General features: G+C 39.2%; 1 protein-coding gene across 4 annotated transcripts in view; it reads right to left on the bottom strand.

The window, feature by feature from the left end:
- The window catches only part of VWC2L (von Willebrand factor C domain containing protein 2-like), a 146642-nt gene that overhangs the window by 94085 nt on the left and 30410 nt on the right, over positions 1 to 22147 (bottom strand). The window contains exon 4 of one of the 4 annotated variants that reach the window (XM_005882287.2): positions 11275 to 11334. The exons of the other annotated variants lie outside the window; for them this stretch is intronic. Coding sequence (XP_005882349.1) covers positions 11300 to 11334 — 35 coding nt within the window. The 3' untranslated portion in view covers positions 11275 to 11299. Of the gene's footprint in view, positions 1 to 11274; positions 11335 to 22147 lie in introns of those variants that run through there. 4 annotated transcript variants of the gene reach the window in all.

The raw sequence follows: 22147 nt of genomic DNA, 5'->3' as shown, positions 1-22147 counted from the left end.
GAAGCAGGTATCTGGGATTTATTTATCTTCTATAATTGAAACTTTGTTGCCTTGAGCTGAGGCCACAGGGCAGGCGGGAAGCTTGGCTTCCTCCATCGCTGGGGCAACCAAGCCTTCTGCTTGCTCCAGCTCCGTGGCCTGTGGCTGCCATCTTGGTTAGGTTAATTTGCATATAGTCACTCTGATTGGCTGGTGGGCATGGCTTGGGGTGTAGCGGAGGTGCAGTCAATTTGCATGTTTCTTTTTTATTAGATTAGACTAGTGGCCTGATGCATAAACTTTGTGCACGGGGGGGGCGGGGCAGGTTCCTTCACCCCAGCCTGCACCCTCTCCAATCGGGGACATCCCTCTCACAATCTGGAACTGCTGGCTCCTAATCGCTCACCTGCCTGCTTGCCTGATCACCCCTCACCCCTCTGCCTGCCTGTCTGATAGCCCCTAACCCAGTGATGGCAAACCTATGACACGTGTGTCAGAGGTGACACGTGAACTCATTTTTTTGGTTGATTTTTCTTTGTTAAATGGCATTTAAATATATAAAATAAATATAAGTCTTTGTTTTACTATGGTTTCAAATATCAAAAAATTTTTATATGTGACACGGCACCAGAGTTAAGTTAGGGTTTTTCAAAATGCTGACACGCCAAGCTCAAAAGGTTCACCATCATTGCCCTACCCTCTCTGCCTGCCTGCCTGATTGCCCCTAACTGTCCTCCCCTGCTGGCCTGATCTCGCCCCTAACTCCCCTCCCCTGCCTCTGCCTGCCTGATCGCCGGGGTCCGGGGTCCAGGTAAATGGGATTCCTGGCTGGCAGGCTGCTGACAGGAAGCTATCCAATGGCCGATTCTGTGAGGAATGGGGCTCCCTCCTCCTTCCTGTCAGGGTCCGATTTGAAGGCCAGCCATGCCCCCGATCGCACAAGGCCTAGAGTTCCACCTCGTCCCGGCTGGCCAGGGCCCACAGACCCCTCCTGCCACAGCACTGCAGCATCCCGGGGTCCACAGCCCTCTTCCGCCACAGTGCCACAGCATCCCTCGGGCCCACAGCCCCCTTGGCAGTTAGTGCTGGGTTACCGCAGTGCCCGCAGAAGCGAGGGGGGGGTGGGGATGGGGACTGAGAGATCAGCAGTTCAGCCCGTTCGCCCGTCCCTCCCAAGCCTGCTGCACTTGCAGCCTGGTGGTTGGTCATCCGTTCAGTTGTTTTGGACGTTACAGACACTGGCTTTTTATATATATAGACTAGTAGCCCTGCACACGAATCCGTTTGCCAGTAGGTCACTACCGCCCTCCTGTAGCTCCCCCCGCCCCCCCCATAGCTTGTTGCTTTGCCCTCTCCTGTAGCTCTCTGCCTCCCGCTTGCTTGCTGCCCTGCCCCCCGCCCCCCCGTAGCTCTCTGCCACCTGCTTGTAGCCAGTAGGTAGCTGATACCCTCCTGTAGCTCTCCACCCACTGCCCCACTCTCCTGTAGCTCCCCCCTCCCCTTCTCCCCCTTCCCCCCTCATATCTTGCTGCCTTGCCCCCTCCTGTAGCTCTCCGCAGCCTGCTTGTACCTCACTGGCCCACCCTCCTGCTGATCCATGATCTGGTCGTTACACACTTGGTCATTATGCCTCAGGCGATAATGGCTAATTAGCATATTCCTCTCTTATTATATAGGATATGAAAAAAAGACAAGTGTTGGCAGGGATGTGGAAAAATTGGAACCTTTGTATACTGTTGGTGTAGATAAAAAATGGTGTATCTGCTATGGGATACAATATAAAGTTTCCTCAAAAATTAAAACTAGAACTACCATATGATCCAGCACTCCTACCATATAGATATTTACCCAGGCAAATTGAAATCAAGATCTCAAAGAGATATTAGCATTCCTATGTTCATGGCAGCACTATTTACAATAGCCAAGATGTGGAAACAACTTAAATGTCCTTCAACAGAAGGGTGGGTAAGAAAAATATGCTGTATACATATAATGGAATACTATTCAGCCTTAGAAAACAAGGTAAGTCTTCAATATGCAATAACATAGATTAACCTTGAGGACACATGCTAAATGAAATAAACTAGCCACAGAAAGACAAATACTGCATGATTCTACTTATATGATGTATATAAAATAGTCAAATTCATAGCATCAAAGACTAGGTTGGTGCTTGCTAGGGGACTGGGGGAAGGGGAAATGAGGAATTACTAATCAAGGGACAAAGTTTCATTCAGGCAAGATAAATAAGCTGTAGAGATCTTGACATTGTCTTTATAGTCAACACTGAAGTATTCACATTCAAAAATTTATTGAGAGTAGATTGCATATTAAGTGTTCTTACCACAATAAAATAAAATAATAAAATATGTGTATAAGAAAAGTGAGAAAACAAGCAAACAAAAGCCCTAAAACAAATCACTGCTGGGGGATAGCCTAAACACTTCCTTTAATATTACAAAGGTATATAGTCTAAGAATGAATGAAACTCAAGGAAAGAGGAGGCCTTGCATTGTACACTCAGCATAACCCAGGGATTAAAAGCCAGCCTGCCTAGGTACAAAGACTGCCACATCATTTATTAGTTGTGTAAGGCACTTAATATTTTAAGCCTTTGAGTGCTCAGCTGTAAAACAGGGTGGGGGGCGGTGGGGGAAAGAATCATAGCTGTCTCATTAGCTTGTTGTGAGGATTAAATGAGCTCATCCATAAAGAACTAAGTACTCTACACAAGTTAGCTATTGTTCTTGTTAGGGTTCCAGGGGCAGTCATGAAACAAATCAGGACTGGCCCGTTTCCTGAGGCTGTGGTCAAAGGAGCAAAGGATATATATCTTATAAATCAAGGGGGTGCTGCAAATCTCTTCCCCAAAGGTTTGTGCCAGAGAAACAAGTCCTTGTTAGAGATGAACCAGGAATGACCCTCTGCAAAGCTCTCAAGGCTTGCCTGCTAGATGAATGCATGGCCGTGGATTCCAGGAACTTACTGGGTTGAAGGAGAAAATATCATGGCCCCTTTCATTCCTTGGGTATTTTCCACAATTGTTATAGGATGGTAAGAACTCAATTCACAGCCTCATTAAAGAGTGGAGTGTTCACACAAATGCATCTATACTAATAAAAGAGTAATATGCTAATAAGACCGGGAGACCTTCCGGACATCCTTCCGGACAAAGCTGGGGGCTTGGCCGGCCTGCAAACTGCCCCCAAATGGCCCTCAGCCCCTCAACCTGGCTGGCCACGGCCCCTGCAGGGACCCTCACCCCAATGGGGTCGTGGCCAGCCTGAAAATGGCCATCAGCCCCTTGCCCAGGCCGGCCACGCCTCCCAGTGGGGAGCCCCACACTGATGGGGGTGCGGCCAGCCTGCAAATAGTCCTTACTCAGGCTGGCCACGCCCCCCAGTGGAGAGCCTCACACTGATGGGGGTGTGGCCAGCCTGCAAATAGTCCTTACTCAGGCTGGCCATGCCCCCCAGTGGGGACCCCCACCCTAAAGGGTGTGTGGCTAGCCTGAAAACGGCCCTCAGCCCCTCAGCCAGGCTGGCCACACCCCCCAGCGGGGACTCCCACCCCAATGGGGGCGTGGCCAGCCTGCAAACTGCCCCAGGCACCTCACCCAGGCCAGCCCTGCCCCCTAAAGGGACCCCCACCCTGATCTGGGACCCCCTTCAGGGCAGACCAGCCAGACCCCACCCATGCACCAGGCCTTTATACTAATAAAAGGGCAATATGCTAAATAGATCCGGGGGACTTTCCAGACAAAACCATAGTGGCAGGGCCAAGGCAGAGGTGGTTAGGGACGATCAGGCAGGCAGGCAGGTGAGCGCTTAGCAGCCAGCGGTCCCAGATTGTGAGAGGGATGTCCGACTGCTGGTTTAGGCCCAATCCCACATTGGACATCCCCCGAGGGGTCCCAGATTGGAGAGGGTGCAGGCCGAGCTGAGGGACAACCCCCTTCCCTGTGCACAAATTTTGTGCACCAGGCCACTAGTTTTCTGATAATTGAGACATTTATTTCCACTTTACATACATACTTTATGATATGACACCTCCAGCTAATATATATATATATATATTTGTATATGTATGCATTCCTGATGCTTCAGTTCTTTTGAAGGGGTGATTTTAGCTAGAGGTGTCATATAGCTTTAGCAGATGGAAGAAAAAAAATAACATTGGCAACCTTTTTCTTTTTGCTTCTTTAGAAGTTTTTATTTTATCACCGTGTAAAAGCCAGCCTGTCTGGGTATAGAGTTCTCAAAGGGGCTTAGGGGAAGTTAATCAATGCCCTTGGACATGGAGAGATCACCTTGGTTCTAGCTACATAACCAATTGACAAAATAAATGTTTGCAGTTCAGCTTTCCTTACTGAGTTTCCACACAGTTAATAAGTAGATAAATATAAAAATACTTCAATAGCTCAAAAGGAAAAAGAGAAAGAGAGCATGAAAAAGGCAGGAGAAAATGTGATTTTTCTTCCAAATCTGCTGAATAAATATAATTATGGATGTAACGAGGCCAGCTTCAGGTTTTAATCACTGTGTCCCTACTACCTAATAATTTTCTATTCAGCACCTGCTGTCAGATACCTCTCGGGTTGGGTGGCACTAGCTCACCAGGTAACAAGTCATTTCTTTAGTTGAAGCCTCTGGTGCAGCAGAGCAGGAGAGGTGGGATAAATTAGATGCACTTTGTCAAAAGAAAAAACTAGCAAAACACCAAAAACCTCTTTTCATTAGAATTTGGCATTTGATGCCCTGATCTATAACCAAATGAGGGTTTTTACAATTGCCATGCTGTATGGAAACTATGATTTTTGACCAGAATGTCAATATGTGATCTGTAAGTTTCACACTGGATGTTAAAAACTATGTAAGCTAGCAGTTGGAATGCGCATGATTTTGTTCTGGATATATATCATTGAAAATACTGATTTAAATGGTACAGTATGTGCTTTTTGTACCAAACTTCTCTGCATATGGGCTGCAGTATATTTCCTTCAATATACAAATATATTAGTTATCAAGCAGGAGATTGCTTTCTGTGAGTGTGAGAATTATTATCACACTATGAAAGAAGAAAGGGGGATCTTATCATGTCCTGAATAATACATGAAAAAATGGAGAAATCTCCTGAGGAAAAAAAGAGAAAAAGAAACAATAAGAACATGTGTATTTAACTGCTCTGTTCTATATTCATGCATTCTGTTTTCAATAATATTCTGGCTGGTTTATGTGTGAGATGACAGACAGATTTTCCTGGGCTAGGGGAGCGGGGGTCAGGAGGTCAGGTTCAACTTCTTGCTTTGCCTATATATCAATGTGACCGTGAGCAAGTCCTTTAGCCTCCTTTGTCCTTTGCAGTCAGTTACTTCTCTGCAACAGAGACTCTTTTAATGGTCAGCAATCACAGTCACATTTGGTTTGTAGATACTTTTGTTTACTTGCATTATGTTTTAAATTTTTTCTGACTCAACATTAAAAAATTGGGAAATTTCACTTAAAAAAGAGATTTCTGGCCTCCTTTATACAACTGTTAGATTTAATACCAGTCTCACATTCCTATATGGCAACAATTGGCCAGAGCAGAATGGTGATTCATTCAACATGGCGTATCTTTCTCCCCATTTGTCTCAGTCTCCACCATACCCTATTCTCTTCCCAAAACTAGGACTAATGTTCATTCCACTTACTATGCTTATTGTTGATTTTCTTATAGTATGGCTATATTTTTCAGTATCTTTATCTAAAGAGGAAAAAGTAAAAGTCTAAGACACCTCAGTTTCTTGGTTTTAATATGCTAACAAAGAGCATCCATGTGTCCATGTTGAAAGAATACATGCCCCACTTCACTAATTTATGTTACGTACATGGCCTCTCGAGGAATTAAAAATTTTTAGTGCCTGGTCCATTTGTGCAAGCCATGCTACAATTCTATAGCTTCATGTAGAAACTTCTCAACATATGCCTTCTTTTTAATGTGCCATTGATGTACACTAAAGAGATAATTCTTTGGGAAGATGTCTGGGTCTAATAGCCAGAAGAAAGGCTTTTATACATGCAAAGTAAACCTTTCTTTTTTTAAAATATATTTTATTGATTTTTTACAGAGTGGAAAGGAGAGGGATAGAGAGTTAGAAACATCGATGAGAGAGAAACATCTATCAGCTGCCTCCTGCACACCTCCTACTGGGGATGTGCCCACACCAAGGTACATGCCCTTGACCGGAATCGAACCTGGGACCCCTCAGTCCGCAGGCCGACGCTCTATCCACTGAGCCAAACCAGTTAGGGCCAAAGTAAACCTTTCAAAAGAAGTGCTCTGGGGGCCAGGTAGGTGGCTTGCTGAACAGTAGTAAGCAAATTGCATGAATACAGGGGCCTTGGTGAGGCAACTGTATGCTAAAGAGAGTGGTTTCCCCAAATCAGACTTTCATTTATCCCCGTATTCTTTCATTTCCATGATAAACCAAATGGATTTCTGTTCTGCTTGGCATTGCATTGAAATTTGCTTGTTTTTTTTTTTTTTTTTTTTTTTTTGTGTGTGTGTGTGTGTGTGTGTGTGTGGTGTTTGGGCACACAAGCAGGGTGGGAAGCAGAAGAGGCAAGTCTGAGATAAATAACACTTCATACCCTTTCTTATAATAGGCACAATAAATTGCCAGCATTTATGTGCCAGGTGCTAGGCAAAGCATTTTACATATGTTATCTCATTTTATCCTCATAATTACTTTATGAGGAATGTATTATTTTTCCCAATTCCCATGAGCAGTCTAAGATGCTGAGAAGTAAAACAGCTAGTTCAAGGTCACACAAGTAGCATCGGAGAGTTAGTTTCTCTATTGCCACAGGCTTTGCTCAAAACCACTTCACTTTATTGTACAATGGTCTTAATGGTTTTGACAAAGAAAGATGAGGAAACGAAATGAATGCTTTACTTATGCAATAATAGAACTTATTTCCCCCCTCAAATGTTGTAATATTTTATACAAACTTGCATTTGTGTTCTTATAACTCACATTTGACAACAGACTCAGGAGGTAGGCAGGGCACATCTAATTAACTTCATTTTGCTAGTGAGAAAACCAAGTCCTATAGAGATGAAGTGACTTGCTCAGGGTCATACTTCTAATGGAATTGAAATACAATCTTCATATGCCACAGCCTCATCACCTCTTAGCCTATCATGCTGCCTCCTTTCTTTTAGGCTAGATGGTTGGTAGGCTTCTAAGTATGTATGCAAGAGAAGAGTATCTTACAAAGTGAGGAAAAATTATCTGCCTTCCCTGCAAAGAGTAAAAAAATTTCTTCTTTCCCAGCCGGCATGGCTCAGTGGTTGAGCATCGATCTATGAACCAGGAGGTCACAGTTCAATTTCCGGTCAGAGCACATGCCCTGGTTGTGGGCTCGATCCCCAGTGTGGGGCATGCAGAAGGCAACTGATCAATGATTCTCTCTCATCACCAATGTTTCTCTCTCTCTCTTTCTCCGTTACTTTCTAAAATCAATAAAAATGTCTTAAAAATTTTTTCTTCTTTCTCATTTTTTAAATTTTAGTTGCAGTATGAATATAACAAAACAAAAATGTTATTAAAATTGGGTTATACTGATAACAGCAATGTTGTTAATTTTAAACCCACAGACTCCCCTATCTCTTACGAATAAAATTTTTAGACTGACATGACATCTTTGAGAGGTGTCTGTAATGATAAAGTTCTTTCCTCACAGTTTCAATGAACCTGTGTATAATTGATTTCACACAGACATGCGTTAATGAGACCAAGGTAACCATTCAGCTTTGCTCATGTCCATAGATACAAATTGCCCCCTAGCCTTGACCACATTTCCCAAAGGTCGTAAAAAGATAAGAAAAGTGGTCCATTTATTGGTACTGCCAAAATTATAAAATTTATTGCTTTAATTCCCAAACTCAGGACATCAGAAAACTATGCATAAGCTGTCTATCTATCTATCTATCTATCTATCTATCTATCTATCTATCTATCTCTAGATGAATATTCACCAAAGAGGTGGCCTAAAAATGCAGTAATTTCTCAAATTGTTCCACAAAATTCTAATAGATGTTCTGAACAAACTATGGTGACATGGAACACTAGTCTATTTGAGATAGGACTGGTGTTCTAGTTCTCTTCAATCTACTGCCTGGTTTGGGGTTGTATTCTGAATCAGGGTTCCTTGGATGGAAAGGTGGTTTTCACTCATCAGGTATGAGTGAACATGCATGATCATAATATGATTTGTATCAACATTTGTGTGGTCTTATATTATCTATGATGTGTTTGTCCCTTTTATTGGCAAACACCTATAGCTTTGGTGCATGGATACACAGACTTTGTATAGTAACTATTTTTAATTTCTTCGTTGGAAAAATACCCCCCTCACTACTTTGTGTCTCTAGTGATATTGTCTCCATTCCCACCTTCAGGAGTGGCAGTGTGGCTCCAGCCTGTCCAACTAGGAATCATGTTCTTCCTTCCAGGGGTGTTGGTTCAGAAAACTGTTTATTCTCAACTCAGGCCAATTTGAGTTACTCCAAATACTTATGGTAGATAAAAGGTCTATCCATTCCCCTACCCCCCCACCAGTATAGATGGATGAGGAATAAAGCCTAAACATTCTGATAACCATCTTGTCACCATGAAGGGTCTCAAAATACAACCAACAAGAGAGATGCAGAACAGAGAAATGACAAAAAATGACAAGTCCTCCTATTGTCTAAGTCCCTTGATACATTTTGGCTTAGAACCAGGTGCTGTTGGGTTTTTCAGATATGTTAAACTTTTTGGTTTAAGTCAACTGAAGATGAGGTTTGTTTGTTTGTTTGTTTGGTTTTTGTCATTTGCAACTGAACTGGTCCTCACCAATGCAACCAGAAAAATGAGAAACTAAAGGTAGAGTGCAAAGCACACCTATTGTATTGGTCTATTGAATCCTATGAGTTCACACATTGGCTGTGGAGAAAGAGCATGAGATTTGGACAGGAAATAGTGGTGAATATTGGTGTATATATAACTTTTCAGGCATGTAATCTAATGATAAGTTGCTAAGCCTCAGTCTCATTTGTAAAAGGATTGTTGGAAAAATGAAATGAGATTACATGTGTACAGTACTTAACCTAGCTGCCCAATAAATGTCTATTTTATGGACAAATTACCTTTCACAGTTATACTTTTATCTAACTTACTCATCTTGCAGTGCATATAACAATGCCTACTTTACCCATTACTGCTTTAGTTCATTCATTTATTCGTAGATTTTAGTCTCCAATAAGTTTCTGTGAATAAGTGTAGTCTTCTATTTAAATTACACATAATTATATACCCATGAGATGCAAAGTAAGAAGTCTGCAAGCTTTATGGGGGGTGGGGGGGGGTGCTGAGCATGATTTAAGCTTTGAAACCTTTTTTCTTCCAATGGGTTTCTGGAAATATAATGTTAGAACATGACCAGTTTGGATAATGTCATCATCCTCATGTTGGAAAGATTACTGAGATATTCTTGCAAACAATTAAAATTACCAATAAATTATCAAAATAGCCTTTAAAAATCCTTGTGGAGAAAAATATTGTGTAACCAATAGGATACATTTCATTAAAATGTGGCCTTAAGCCTAATTTTTAACCTAGTCATAATCAGACCATGTCATGATTACCTGTCTCAACTGGGGGCTATGAACTGAAGTTCTGTTACTTCAGCTTACTTATTCTTTGAGAAGCAAATACTTTTTATTTTTCTACAGGGAGTCTTTCAAAATACTATAGGCATTTGCTGTTAAAGTCCCTGAAACAACAGTGGAAGTCAATGTTTTCAATTTCTGAGAACGAAAAGAACAAGTCACAGATGCTATCATTGCAATTAGATTATTCTTTACCTGCTGGTGTTTTAAGTAAAATTATATTAGCTAGGATAGTCAGAGGAATAGGGAGGGAAGTTGACTGAGAAATATCAAGTGGTGTTGGAGGGAAAAGAAGGGAACAAAGAAACACAGATTCTCAATTAAACTTTCCTATCTGCATCCTCTTAATTTCCTTGGCCTTAATCTTTAACCTATTTTTATTCTTTTCCTAAATGCTCACTTATCAGGTTTTTGTTTCTTAATGTGGGAGATGAGAGCAGGAAATAGTACAACAATTCCTTTGCCCTGCCAACTCCTAATACTTTGCCAATTCTCTACATAACCAGATACTAATAAAAAGCTACAAAATATTTACTAAATTACAAGTACGTGCAATCTTTTCAGCTGTGTTCAAACTAGTGGACATAACAGTTCAAATATTCTGTAGTAGAAAAAGCATAAGGACCAATAGATTGCTGTTTATTGCAATTAATTCCTACAATTAATTCTCTCTAATATGTTCAAACAGAACTTAAAGTTCTGTTTACTTTTTTCCCCTTAGGCACTCTTAAAAGATTTGTCTTATAATTTTCTTTGAGCATATTGCAATGACAATTAATTGCTTCTTTGCTTGTTTTCTTGCCCAGTAAAGTTGGGAGTTTTTTGAAGACAGGGACTAATATTAGTCACCATTGTATTTCTAGCAGTTAGCACAATGCTTGCAAATGATGTATACTCAATAAATATGTGTTGAATAAGTAAGGAAGGGCAGTATATACTTGCTAAACTGAGTTGAGCACAACCATGTTGATAATTGTAATTTTATTGTGCTATTGAATATATTTATCATGACAATAACAAAACATGCCATTAGAAAGATATAGATGCTAAAAAGGAGCTCTCATCAGCCATTTTTCAACATTTTATGAAAACATTTTGGAATTTTTTTTCTTCCAAGAAGTAATTTGAAATACATTTTCATGTGTTTTCGGTTGTTTGTTTGTTTTTCAAAGTTGATCTGGGTGTTGTGGTTCCCAAACTTTTTAACATGCCGGATCTCCTAGTCTTCTTGAATAAATTTTGCCATTAACATTCTAACTACACATTTTTAGTTGTAGGTGCACAAGCACTTGCAAAATCAAAAATAACCTTAAGAATCATTTGATTGGCACTCCACCCCAAGCAGCATATAAAAACAAATTAAATTATATAAAATACTTGTCATAAAAATGTACAAGCATTTCTGTTAAATAAAAACAAACCAACAAATACCTTTGGGACAACACAGAGTATGTATTTATTTAGTTGAAAACATGGGCCCCCTGAAAGTGAGCAGAGCTGAGTTCTAGTCCCAGCTCCTTCTGTGGTAACCTTTTGAACAGTTCACTTTCACCTTCCAGCCTTGGGTTTTCTCCAAGTATAAAATATGATTTCTATCAGCTCATTTCCAAGGTCACTTTCAGCTTTAAAGTTCTCTTCTCCTGTGATTTCCAATTTTATCTAGAACATAATTTTAAGGGAAAAATTCATTTATAGAGCCTGTAGTCCAATCCTTTTCTTAGAACTATATCTATTCTGTAACGGGTCCATACCTGTATGCATAGTATCACCATAATGTTTTGCATATATTAATAGTTTAGTTGAGGACTTGTGTATAACATCATTTTCCTTTTGCCTTTTTTTAAAAAAAGTCAAACCCTGTTTAAAGGTTGGCTGTAATTTCCCTAGATGCTTGAAGAATGCTGAGACATAGGGAAAATCAATTCTGTTTCTATTCTTTACAACCATGCTATAAAGAAAAATAATCATATCATGAGTATTCATTTGTACAGCCAAGATTCTATCTTAGGCCTTTCTTCAAAAGGAATGAAATAAAGTTTACATTTTGCTTAAATGTAGGAAATTTTAAATAGCTGAAATGAATGCAGAGCAGTTCTGGAAAATTTATTTTTTTGTCCTAATGCCTTTCAAGGTGATGTTTTACTTCTAGTTATCCCTAAGGGAATATAGAGATCTCAAATGCTATGTAGATTTTCTTTTCATCTTCTTAAATACAATATATCTGTGATCCTTTAAAGAGTTTTTATTGAGGAAGTATGAATTTGAAGTGGACCTAGTTTTCACATCAGGATGAATTGACTGCATGGATCACATTGGAGCTAATTGGTTGCTTCTTACTATTTGACAGAGTTATTTGCACAATATGTATGGAATGTTCTCTTAGGCTTATTTTATTTTGTGTATTTTTCATCATTGGTTGAGTTCAGTAGTAAAATATAATTATTTGATGTTTGTGACAGTCACAACAAGATAGAAGTTTAAAACACTATTATTTTTTGTTCTGAAAATATTTATTAAATTTATTTATTTAAAATATTTAAACCAAGATCGAGTGTCTTTCAATCAAAATAATATAAAATTTTGGTAATATTTTTAAGTAAAACATATTTAATGCCTTTAATGAAAATTCAGTGAATAATATTAATTTTTAAAAAGCTCTTATCTTCTTCCCTGGCCAGAGTGGCTCAGTTGGTTGGAGAATCTTCCCTAACACCAAAGATGGTGGGTTCAATTTCTGGCCAGGGCACAGCACATACCTGGGTTGTGGATTCCATCCCTGATCAGGTGTATGTGGGGGGCAACCAATCAATGTTTCTCTCTCTCTTTCCCCCCGCCTCTCTCTAAAATCAACTTTAAAAAAAGCTCATATCTTCAACATCCAAGAAGGGATTTGTAAGTCTTAAGACAGCAATTATGTGCTGTGCTTGGTGGTTTGTCAAATGAACCAATTTCCTCCTGCCTTGCCTCTTCCTCTTCTACTGCAAATTCTTGTTCTCAGTGTTTGTCATTAAACTGAGTGATAAAATTAACCACTTTATAGTCTTTTATTTTATTACTTTTGTTCTTGCCATATAAATTTTCTTTCCCTGCAGATCTAGAGAAAATCTCTCTTAAAATTCTACTAGTCAGCTAAATCTTTTAAGGAGGTAAGTTAGGAATGTTTTAATGTACTTAGCTAAAAAGCATAATCAGAAAACCCATTATTAAATGTCATTTCTATTTTATGGTAAATAATAACCTCGGCACTATGGCAAGTACAAAGTGTTTGGAATCAGAAAAATCTGAATTTGAAAGGTAAATACATCATTAATGAGGTATTTGACACATTATTTTATATCTTTAAACCTAATTCCCCTCATTTACATAAATGTTTGTATGTGGACATGTATGTTGGCAGGCCAGAATGGGCACTATTTTTGATGGGTGGAAAAGGTGTTTAGTGTACCTCAGATGATGCTGTATAGGGGGCTGATTACTTCACTCAGCCCAGGGACCGGACCATTGCCTTTGCTAGGAGTGAAAACACAATTCAATTAAGTCTCTCTCTTTTCTTTAACCATAATGCTGCATGAATTCTGGCTTGAAAGACTCCCATGCTCTCCTCTGCCCTGCAGCTTTAATCCTATGTTGCTTTTCTTTGTCATCTATCTCCATTCTTTTTTTTAAAATTTATTTTTATGTAAGTATAGTTAGTATATAATCTTACATTGATTAGTTTTGTGTATACACTATAGTGATTCAATATTTTTATACCCTACAATGTGATCACCCCACTAATTCTGGTAACCATCTATCATCGTGACAACATCACATTATTTACTTCCCCTTCCCCTTTATACCCATCCCCCACCCCCTCGTCTGTTGTCTGTGTTTAGATTCCACATATAAGTGAAACCATATGGTATTTGTCTTTCTCTGCTTGATTTATTTCACTAAAGAAATCATCTAATCCAAGCAGGCAGGACAAAGGATGCAAGACACCGAGAAGCCCACACCTTCAACACATGGCCTCAGTCCCTGCTGCTGTATGTGTTGCCCCTATTTGAAATTCCAACACAGGAAAAGATTTGGACACAACACTGCTGACTATTTAGTTACTTAACGATGCCAGAAACTGACTGGGCGTAGCCTTCCAGAAGGCAGGCGTCTTGCTTTATGGACCTCTCTGCAGAACCCATAAAAATGATGGCGAGAGGAACGGAAGACAGGGTTGGCTGTTCCCTACCTGACAAGCAGCAGCATTTGTGGCTGCTCCGTGCCATCACCTTGTACAAATGAAGCTCATGGAAGCAACATAAGTACTAATATGTGTGCAGGAACTGCCCATTTCCCTTTTCTCAACTGAGGGGTATCCAACCATAAAGATGTTTCCAAAGAGGTTTAACATTTCTGATAGATTGACCTGAAGCAGCTCAGAGCTACATTGCATATCAGAGGTGTTACTGCCAAGAGCTTCATTCCTCAGCTACAGCGATCCCTGGAGAGTTCCCCAGAAAGGATATTGGTTACAAGTTCCCTTTGTCCCTGTTTTATGCCATATTTCTGATTTCTTTTCCAGCTGCACAATTGGGTTTCCAGAATTAAATATTATGTCCTGCACTCAGTTCTCCCTCTGCTTCATTACCAAGTCACATTTCCTGAATTTGTTTCATGTCATGGTAAGTTCAGTTGATTTCACCAAACCCTGACAAAGCACATATTCAGTCAATGTTCATGGCTTCCTTAAAAGTCCAATCCTCGTTTTTAGATAAAATCTATCATTAAGGATAACACTGACTAAAGTATGACATTATTTTTGCACTAAAGTGACCCATACATTACGTTATGCAGTTAAGTTAGCTCTTAAGAAACAGACGCTTCCTGGGTCCATGACAAGATTATGAAGCAGTAAAAGGTTAAGCTGGACTTGGTTATCCCGGCAATCATCCTGTTTTTTCTAAGTCACCTCGATATACCTTCCATCAACATATGCACCACTAATCTTAGTGGTCAACTACAATTAGGAAATAAATCTTCTAATAGGCACCCCCTTCCCATTGCATGCGGCACCCTAGGCTCTCTATATGACTGACAACTCTTCTCTATGAAATAGAAGGCTAGTACTTTTCAAGAGAGAACTTAAAATAACCCAGAGAATCAAATTTCCTATTGAATTACAGCTCTTCCAAAGGAACAATATGAGTGTTTGTTCATTCATTTAAAAATGTGCATTTATACCTACAATGTATTGTAAGTTGTGGGGATACAATTGTGAACAAAACAGACAAAAATCTTTGCCTGATGGAATTTATACTTGTGTGCAGAGGGGAGACAAGTAATTTAAATGTGTAAAATCTATATTATTCATGTAACAGTAGGTGTGATGGAGAATGAAAAACAGGGAACAGAGTGGAAAGTGGTAGTTTTGAGTGTTACCTCATAGCTCCCAGAACTGTATGGGGATCAGAGTCCAGGCACTGAGATCCTAGGCTTCTGGGGTGCGGGGTGTCTGAGACCAGTAGGGAAAAATTATCCTAAATATCTCAAGTCCAAAAGTGAGGGTGAGGCTGCGACTGTTGGCTGAAGAGGTGCTAGGACTTTCTCAGAAACACCCGGAGTTCTGGGTCCTTCTTTTCCCAGGGTCAAGGGAGGTAGAGGACCAAGAGGTTCCATCTTACCTGTAAGAAAGGGAATCTGGGAATCTGTGCCTGGGGATGAGTTTGTTAGAGACTCTGGCTCCAGACCTCTGAAACTTGTGAGGAAGATGGATTAATACCTTCCTCGAGGCCCTCCAGGCTCATCTTGCTCAAATGATTTTGAAGACATTCAGATTCAAAGGTCAAGGCACACTGTTTACATTGCAACTCTGTTTGTCTGACTGCACAAGGTTTACATTAATTGGTGGGAATGAAAGGTGGGGGTGGGGGTGGGGGGACAGGGCTTGCTCTGCACCTCTATCTCTGGAAAGCCTGTACATCTCCATGGCGATGTTGAAGTGAGGTACAGAGAGGACAACTTCCTCATGTGTCTACATCAGAAAGGAGGTGTGGATACAGTGAGTCTGAGACTTGATCTGTGCCTTCATGGTCAGCAGTGACCCCTTTGGGTGCCTCTGAGAGCTATGTGGGTGTCTGAGCATGCAAGGAAGAGCTGGGGGTCATAATAGACGGTGATCCCACACTTCTGAAACCAAGCAGTTGGTCTCTCCCATGGCCAATGACATCAGCCTCCCTTAAAGAGATGGGATTATTTCTCATAGTTCATGAATGTTGGCAAGACTGAATGCCTTGGCTTGCCAGTCAGACCTCACCTAAGTTAATTATTCCAAGAATCCAATCCAGCTCCCAAGGAAGCTCCTCTTGATACCAATTGCCCTGTTAACTGCCATCCTCGGTTCACAGAGGTGTTCTATTTGAGATTACTGTATACAATCCTAAAAGTCAGCAATATTATACAAAAACATAATCAAAGAGAGGCTCAAAAGTAAACGAGAAGGTGAAGTTAAGAATAGAAATGCATCACCATTTCTGGAAGATATAATCAACACTTTGCCAAATTACTAGTTTTGAGCCAGATTCCCTTGAGGTTATATGAATGTTTAGGAAGAAGATAATGAGTACATGCATGCTTGTTACTCTTCCTCTGGTCTCTCAAGTGGCCAGTGGGGTGATAAGCTGAACAATAAAGCACTTGAAGGAGTGAGTGCAACTATCGAATATGTCTGTTTCCATGGGAGTAAGTGTGTGCTTTGTGGGAGGACTGGACTGGACATTCCAAAGCTTTCTGTGGGGAAAATACAGTCTCTAAGCTTTTCCTATATGTGGAGGAGGAAAACAAAAAAAGTTCACGTTTTTGCATGTGTTGGCCTTTCTTTATTTTCTGAAGGACTGGGTAGTCCTGATAAGTGAAAAAGAGATGTGATTAGAAGGATATGAATATGGTATTAATTTTCCATTGTGTCAACATTGTACAATAGTGCTTTTGAAATCTAATTTGCTGATGAATTAAGAAGGAATCCTGTTGGTTTAAGACAACATAAATATCAATATTTCCTTTCATATTTTGGAGGAAGCTCAATGAGAGCAATAGGAAATTATTGTTTGTGGCTCATTAAAATAGCTATTTATAATTATTCTGTTTTGACATCTACTCTATATGAATATGATAATTCTGACCTTCAGTTATGGAGTCAATGAAATGAAGATTTTGAAACTGCCTTTGATAGGATGTGCTTTCATCATGAACTATTTTCAGGGTCTCTGTGGAAAATGAATATGTTGCCAGAAAATTTTTCATCTTCAGTGTGTTTGTTTTCAATGTCTTTGTTTCACTTGTTACTAATTATCTACCTCAGAGGAAGTGAGAAAATATCAAATTAAGGTGAAATACTTGCATCCAATATTCAAACTTAAAAGGCTGATTCTGCGAGATAGCTTCATGAAAATATCAATGGATAGACTTAAGTGAACATTTTAGCAATTGTCCTCATAGGTGCATAAAATGGGCAATGAGGTTTGTCCAAATGCTTTATAAGAAATTTTAAGTTAAGGAGTTGAAAGTCAAGTGGTAGGATTATTAGTTGGTTAATTAATTTATAGAGCACAAATTGCAACAAGGAATTATAGTGCAATTTCTGAAAAGTAACACATCATTGATTATTTAATTAAATTATAACAGTAGTGAGAAAATTTACATAATCTTTTAAAGGAATTTTTCTGTTTTCTCTTTTAAATCATAATTTTAAATTACAAGGATAATACATGTCTGTTGTAGGAAATGTAGACAATATGGGTTAGCAAAGGGAAGAAAATAAAAATCATCCATTAGCCTACTGCTGAGAGTTAAGTACCATTAACATTTTAAAGTATTTTCTTCCAGTCTTTTTTATACATATAATATATATTCTTTTTAAACAAAAAATAGGATTATCTATCTATTTATCTATCTATCATCTATCTATCCATCCTTCTGGCCTACTAGCTTATTTTAATACTCTGAACATGTATTTTGTGTGTGTGTGTGTGTGTGTGTGTGTGTGTGTGTGTGTGTTTGCAGGGTATTCTTAATTTTTTAAATATTATTACTTGTAATGTTCTCTTAGTAGTCAGTTCATATAGATATTCTATAGTTTTTTCATAAGAATGCCTCATTGTTGAATATTTAAGTATTAGGTTTTCTAAGTTTTTGCTATTATAAACAACTCTGTAATAAATCTCTACATACACATTTTTATACTAGAAGCCCAGTGCACTAATTCATGCATGGATGGGGACTCCTGATCAGGGCCATCTCACCCAATCCCGATTGGGGCCATCAGATCCAGCTGGCTGGAGGGAGGGACCACAAGAGGTTGGCCAGCCACGGGAGATTGGCCATGGGAGCACACTGATAACCAGGGGGCAGCTCCTTCATTAAGTGTCTGCCCCCTGGTGGTCAATGTGTGTCATAGCTACCAGCTGGTTGGCCGGTCATCTGGTTGTAACGGTCGCTTAGGCTTTTATATATATAGATACCTACTAATTATTTCTAGAAGTGATATTGCTGGATCAGTGATTTTTAAGTATACAAGCATATCCTATGTCAATATAACAGTTTTATTTTCTTTCCAGTTCTTCTCTTCTGATACTTTTTCTTTTTTCTAATTACATTAACTAGTTCATATCTACTAATTGTTTAAAATTTTAAATAGTGGACATCGTTGTCTTATTCCTGACTTTATGAACAATGAACTCAGTGTTTTCCTTAAACATTATTCTCTCTTTTTGGCCTGAGGTAGATATAATTTATCTTCTAAAAATTATCCAGTTAGTCTTATTTGATGAAGAGTTTTTGTCAATAGTTTTTGCCAATTTATGTCTAATGTCTTTATGAATATATAGAAATAATAATATGATCTTTCACTTCAATTTATTAATAGAATAAATTATATTAAGAGAGTTACTAATTTTGAACTATTTTTGTAAACTCCACTTGGTCAGAACAAATAATTGTTTTAACCCACTGCTAGATTCTGTTTGCTAACACAAATATACAATACTTTTACCACAATCTCTGAAAGCCCAATATTTTGGTAAGTTTGATACCAAAACTCAGTTGGGATGGAAAACTGGCCTAAGATGATGCAAGATTCCATATTTATTCAGTCTCTGTAGTATAATCTATATATATAAAAGCCCAGTGACTGTATGGCAGAACAACCAGAACGACCGGAGTGACCGATCACTATGATGCACACTGTGGTGGCCAACCAGCCCTATCATTCCCCCCAAATCCCGTGACCTCTTTCCCCTGCCAGCCCTGCCCCCAACTTCCCCCCCTCCTCACCCCTCTCTCCCATTCTGAGGTGCCCAAGAGCTGCCCTGAGGCCTGGAGCCCAAGCGGGGAGTGGCTCAGTTCCTGGCTGTGCTCCTCCAGACCTTGAGAGCACCAAATTACAAATGCAGCTGCCACAAGGGAAGCCTGGCTAAGAAGTGGGAGGAACGCACAACAAAGAGGGTGAGAACTGAGGAAAAGCCTGCCTGGAAGAACCCGCACTAGGGGCAGCCACGCCCCCACCCCCAACTCCACCCAGCCCTGCAGGCTGCCTGATAGACACTACTGTGAGGCGGGTGTGGAGAGGGCTCCCTGGGCATGTGAGGCGGGTGCACTGTGACTCCTGCACGCCACCACTGCCCCTCACTAACCTGTGCCCAACACTGTGCAACCACCCACCTGTGCCACAGCCACTGCTTCCTCGTGCTCATGCTGTGGCCACAGGCACCAAAGCCTCCTCCTGCACTGTGCCGGCCTTGGGTCAGTCAACCTCCTGCATCCCCTCTCCCTGCTGGCCTGGCCCAGTGGCCCTCATCAGGGCAGGCCAGTGGATCCCACCCATACACGAATTCATGCACCGGGCCTCTAGTTGTTATATATTTTGTTGTAGAAATGTTAATGTTATTGACTGAAGAATGCTGCACTATACCCTCTGGCAATGTGATATATTGTACCTTATACGAACCCCATTTCCTCTGTAAAATTCACAACCCAAGGGCTTCAGATTGGGGATTTGGTATTTTAATAGTTCTTCGTTACTAATCAAAAATAAGGTTGCCCTCTACTTCCTTTTTCTTAGTGTGTAATCTTTGGTTTGTATTAATACTATACTCCAAGAAAAAAAAAGAAATGGAAAATTTTGTTCTGTCTCTCCTCTGGAAGAGTTTAAGTAACATTATATTTATCTTTTCTTTAAAGGATTGTTATAACCTTTCAAATTATAAAGTACAATAGTTTCTTGAAAATTCACTTAATTTAAAGGCCCATAAAGTAATAAGTCAAAGTTTCCTGCTTCTACATTCTCACTTCTACTCTTCTGGTCACTGTTAAATATTTGCTGTGTATTATTCTAGAACTTGCTCTAGTTACATACAAAAATAACAAAAAGTGCTTAAAAATAAAAAAAATTAGCCTTGGCCTGTGTAGCTCAGTTGGTTGGAGCATAATCCCGTACACCAAGAAGTGGCAGTTCGATTCCTGGTCAGGGCACATAGCCAGGTTGAGGGTTCCATCCCTAGTCTGGACGTGTGTAGAGGCAACTGATTGATGTTTCTCTCTCACATTGATGTTTCTCTCCCTTCCTTTCTCTCAAATCAATATTTTTAAAAATTGCACAATTAAAAAAATAAAAATTAATCTAATTTATTAGTGAGGTTTAACAGTTTCATATCTTTTAAATGTCTGTAATTTGTTTGTGAATGCTGTGTACTTTTCTGTTATTTTTATTAACTCAATTTATAAGGATTTAAAGTTCTAAAGAGATTATCTCTTGTCTTTACCTTCTCATTACAACTCCCTATAAGTAACCATTGAATCATTATTGATGTTCTATTGTGTAGCCATTTAGCTCTTTTCCTATGTACAAATTTAATATTTATTTAAAATTATATATCTGTTAACAGTAAAATGTTTAAATATATATATATATATAACTTAAAAGGTATGAATTATAGATAGGATACATTATTATATTATGTATAAAATAATATGTAATCTACTATACACTGCTTGCTTATTTTACACAGCAGTAAAAAATGTCAGTAAGGTATTTTTAAAGGCTGAAATAGGTTTCATTACTTCATTGAAGGTCTATTACATTTTCTCTCACCTTTCCACTCCTAAAATGCAGTGAAAATTTAGGGCATGAATGTGGGACAAAGTACAAGAGCTGGAATTGCCTCCTTTCCCCTAAGTCACATGAAAATTGTGGTGGAAACTACCTTAACAATTGTTCTAACATTCTCATCCCTTAATATGTTTGCCAACATCATCAATCTCAAATATTATCATTACAATATTAGAATCTCTTTAATTTCTAACTCCTTGATCCCTTGTGAATTTAAGTGAATTGCCATGTATTTAACAGACATTTGGTTTTCTTCTGTGAATTTCCTTTATATGCCCTTTGCTCCTTTCTGTCCTCCCTGTGGAACTGTTTTCCTCTTATTTCAAGGAGCTCTACGGATATGAGGGATATTAGCTAACATGTGTGTCAAACCTTATCTCCCAAGAACCTCTAAAAGGCATCTGATGCTTGTAAAGTCCCCCCCTCTCTCTTATCTGCCCCTCCCTTTATTATATTCTTTCCGGTTGACCTTTTGGCTAGTCTGTTTCCTGCTTTATTTGTTTCACTACTAAACTAGAAGAGAGTCAGGGATATGGAATTAAATATTTGAACAGGGCTTATGACAACTTTAGCTTCGTTAGAAAGGATATGAAAATGCCTCACTTCGTGTGTGTGGAGGATTTTGTGGGTGTTTCCTGTCTATTACAATTTTTCATGAAGTGACTTTTCCTTCAAAACCATGAATAATGACTGAATATATATCCCAGCGAAAACATAGAGCTGGCGGACATACTGGCTGATGAAATGTAAAAAATGCAGTTTGTGGTTGTGATGCCCCGATGATCATATATTTTAGGAGTCAAATGTATGATCAGTTACCAAATATTTGAAATATATATATAATACTCCAAGGTAGACTGTTTTCTTCAAGCAGATGCTGTGCTAATCTATTTTTTTTCATAATATAAAAACAAACAAAAAAGCATGAAGAGTATTCACTAATTCACATGGAAAGGACTGGGACTGAAAGATAGGTCAAAGTAATATTATCTTGGGGACAGAAGAACAGTCTGGAAATGTTATACATTTCAGGAGCCTTTTGGATTACTAGCTCTTGCAGGTGTATAGAGCAGGGAGAAACAAATGTTTAATGATACTTTTAAAAACAATACATTTCTACGTTCCTATGTTAATTCCCCCAATCTTCCCCAAATAAATAATTACTGTCCTCTTGCTCCTCCTGGCTTGTGTTTCCTTAATGTTTCTATTTTATTCTGACCAAATTGAGAGTCTTTATTTGTTGCTAAACTAACTTTAATCTAAAAGACTATATTTTATGGCATGGCTATATTCATTGATAACCATTGAAAAGCTTGCTTGAGGTAATAAATTGAA

The sequence above is a fragment of the Myotis brandtii genome, unplaced genomic scaffold, assembly GCF_000412655.1.
Source record: "Myotis brandtii unplaced genomic scaffold, ASM41265v1 scaffold702, whole genome shotgun sequence".
Taxonomy (NCBI): Eukaryota; Metazoa; Chordata; class Mammalia; order Chiroptera; family Vespertilionidae; genus Myotis; species Myotis brandtii.
The sequence above is the reverse complement of the archived record's forward strand: the minus strand, read 5'-3'. Positions and strand labels throughout refer to the sequence as shown.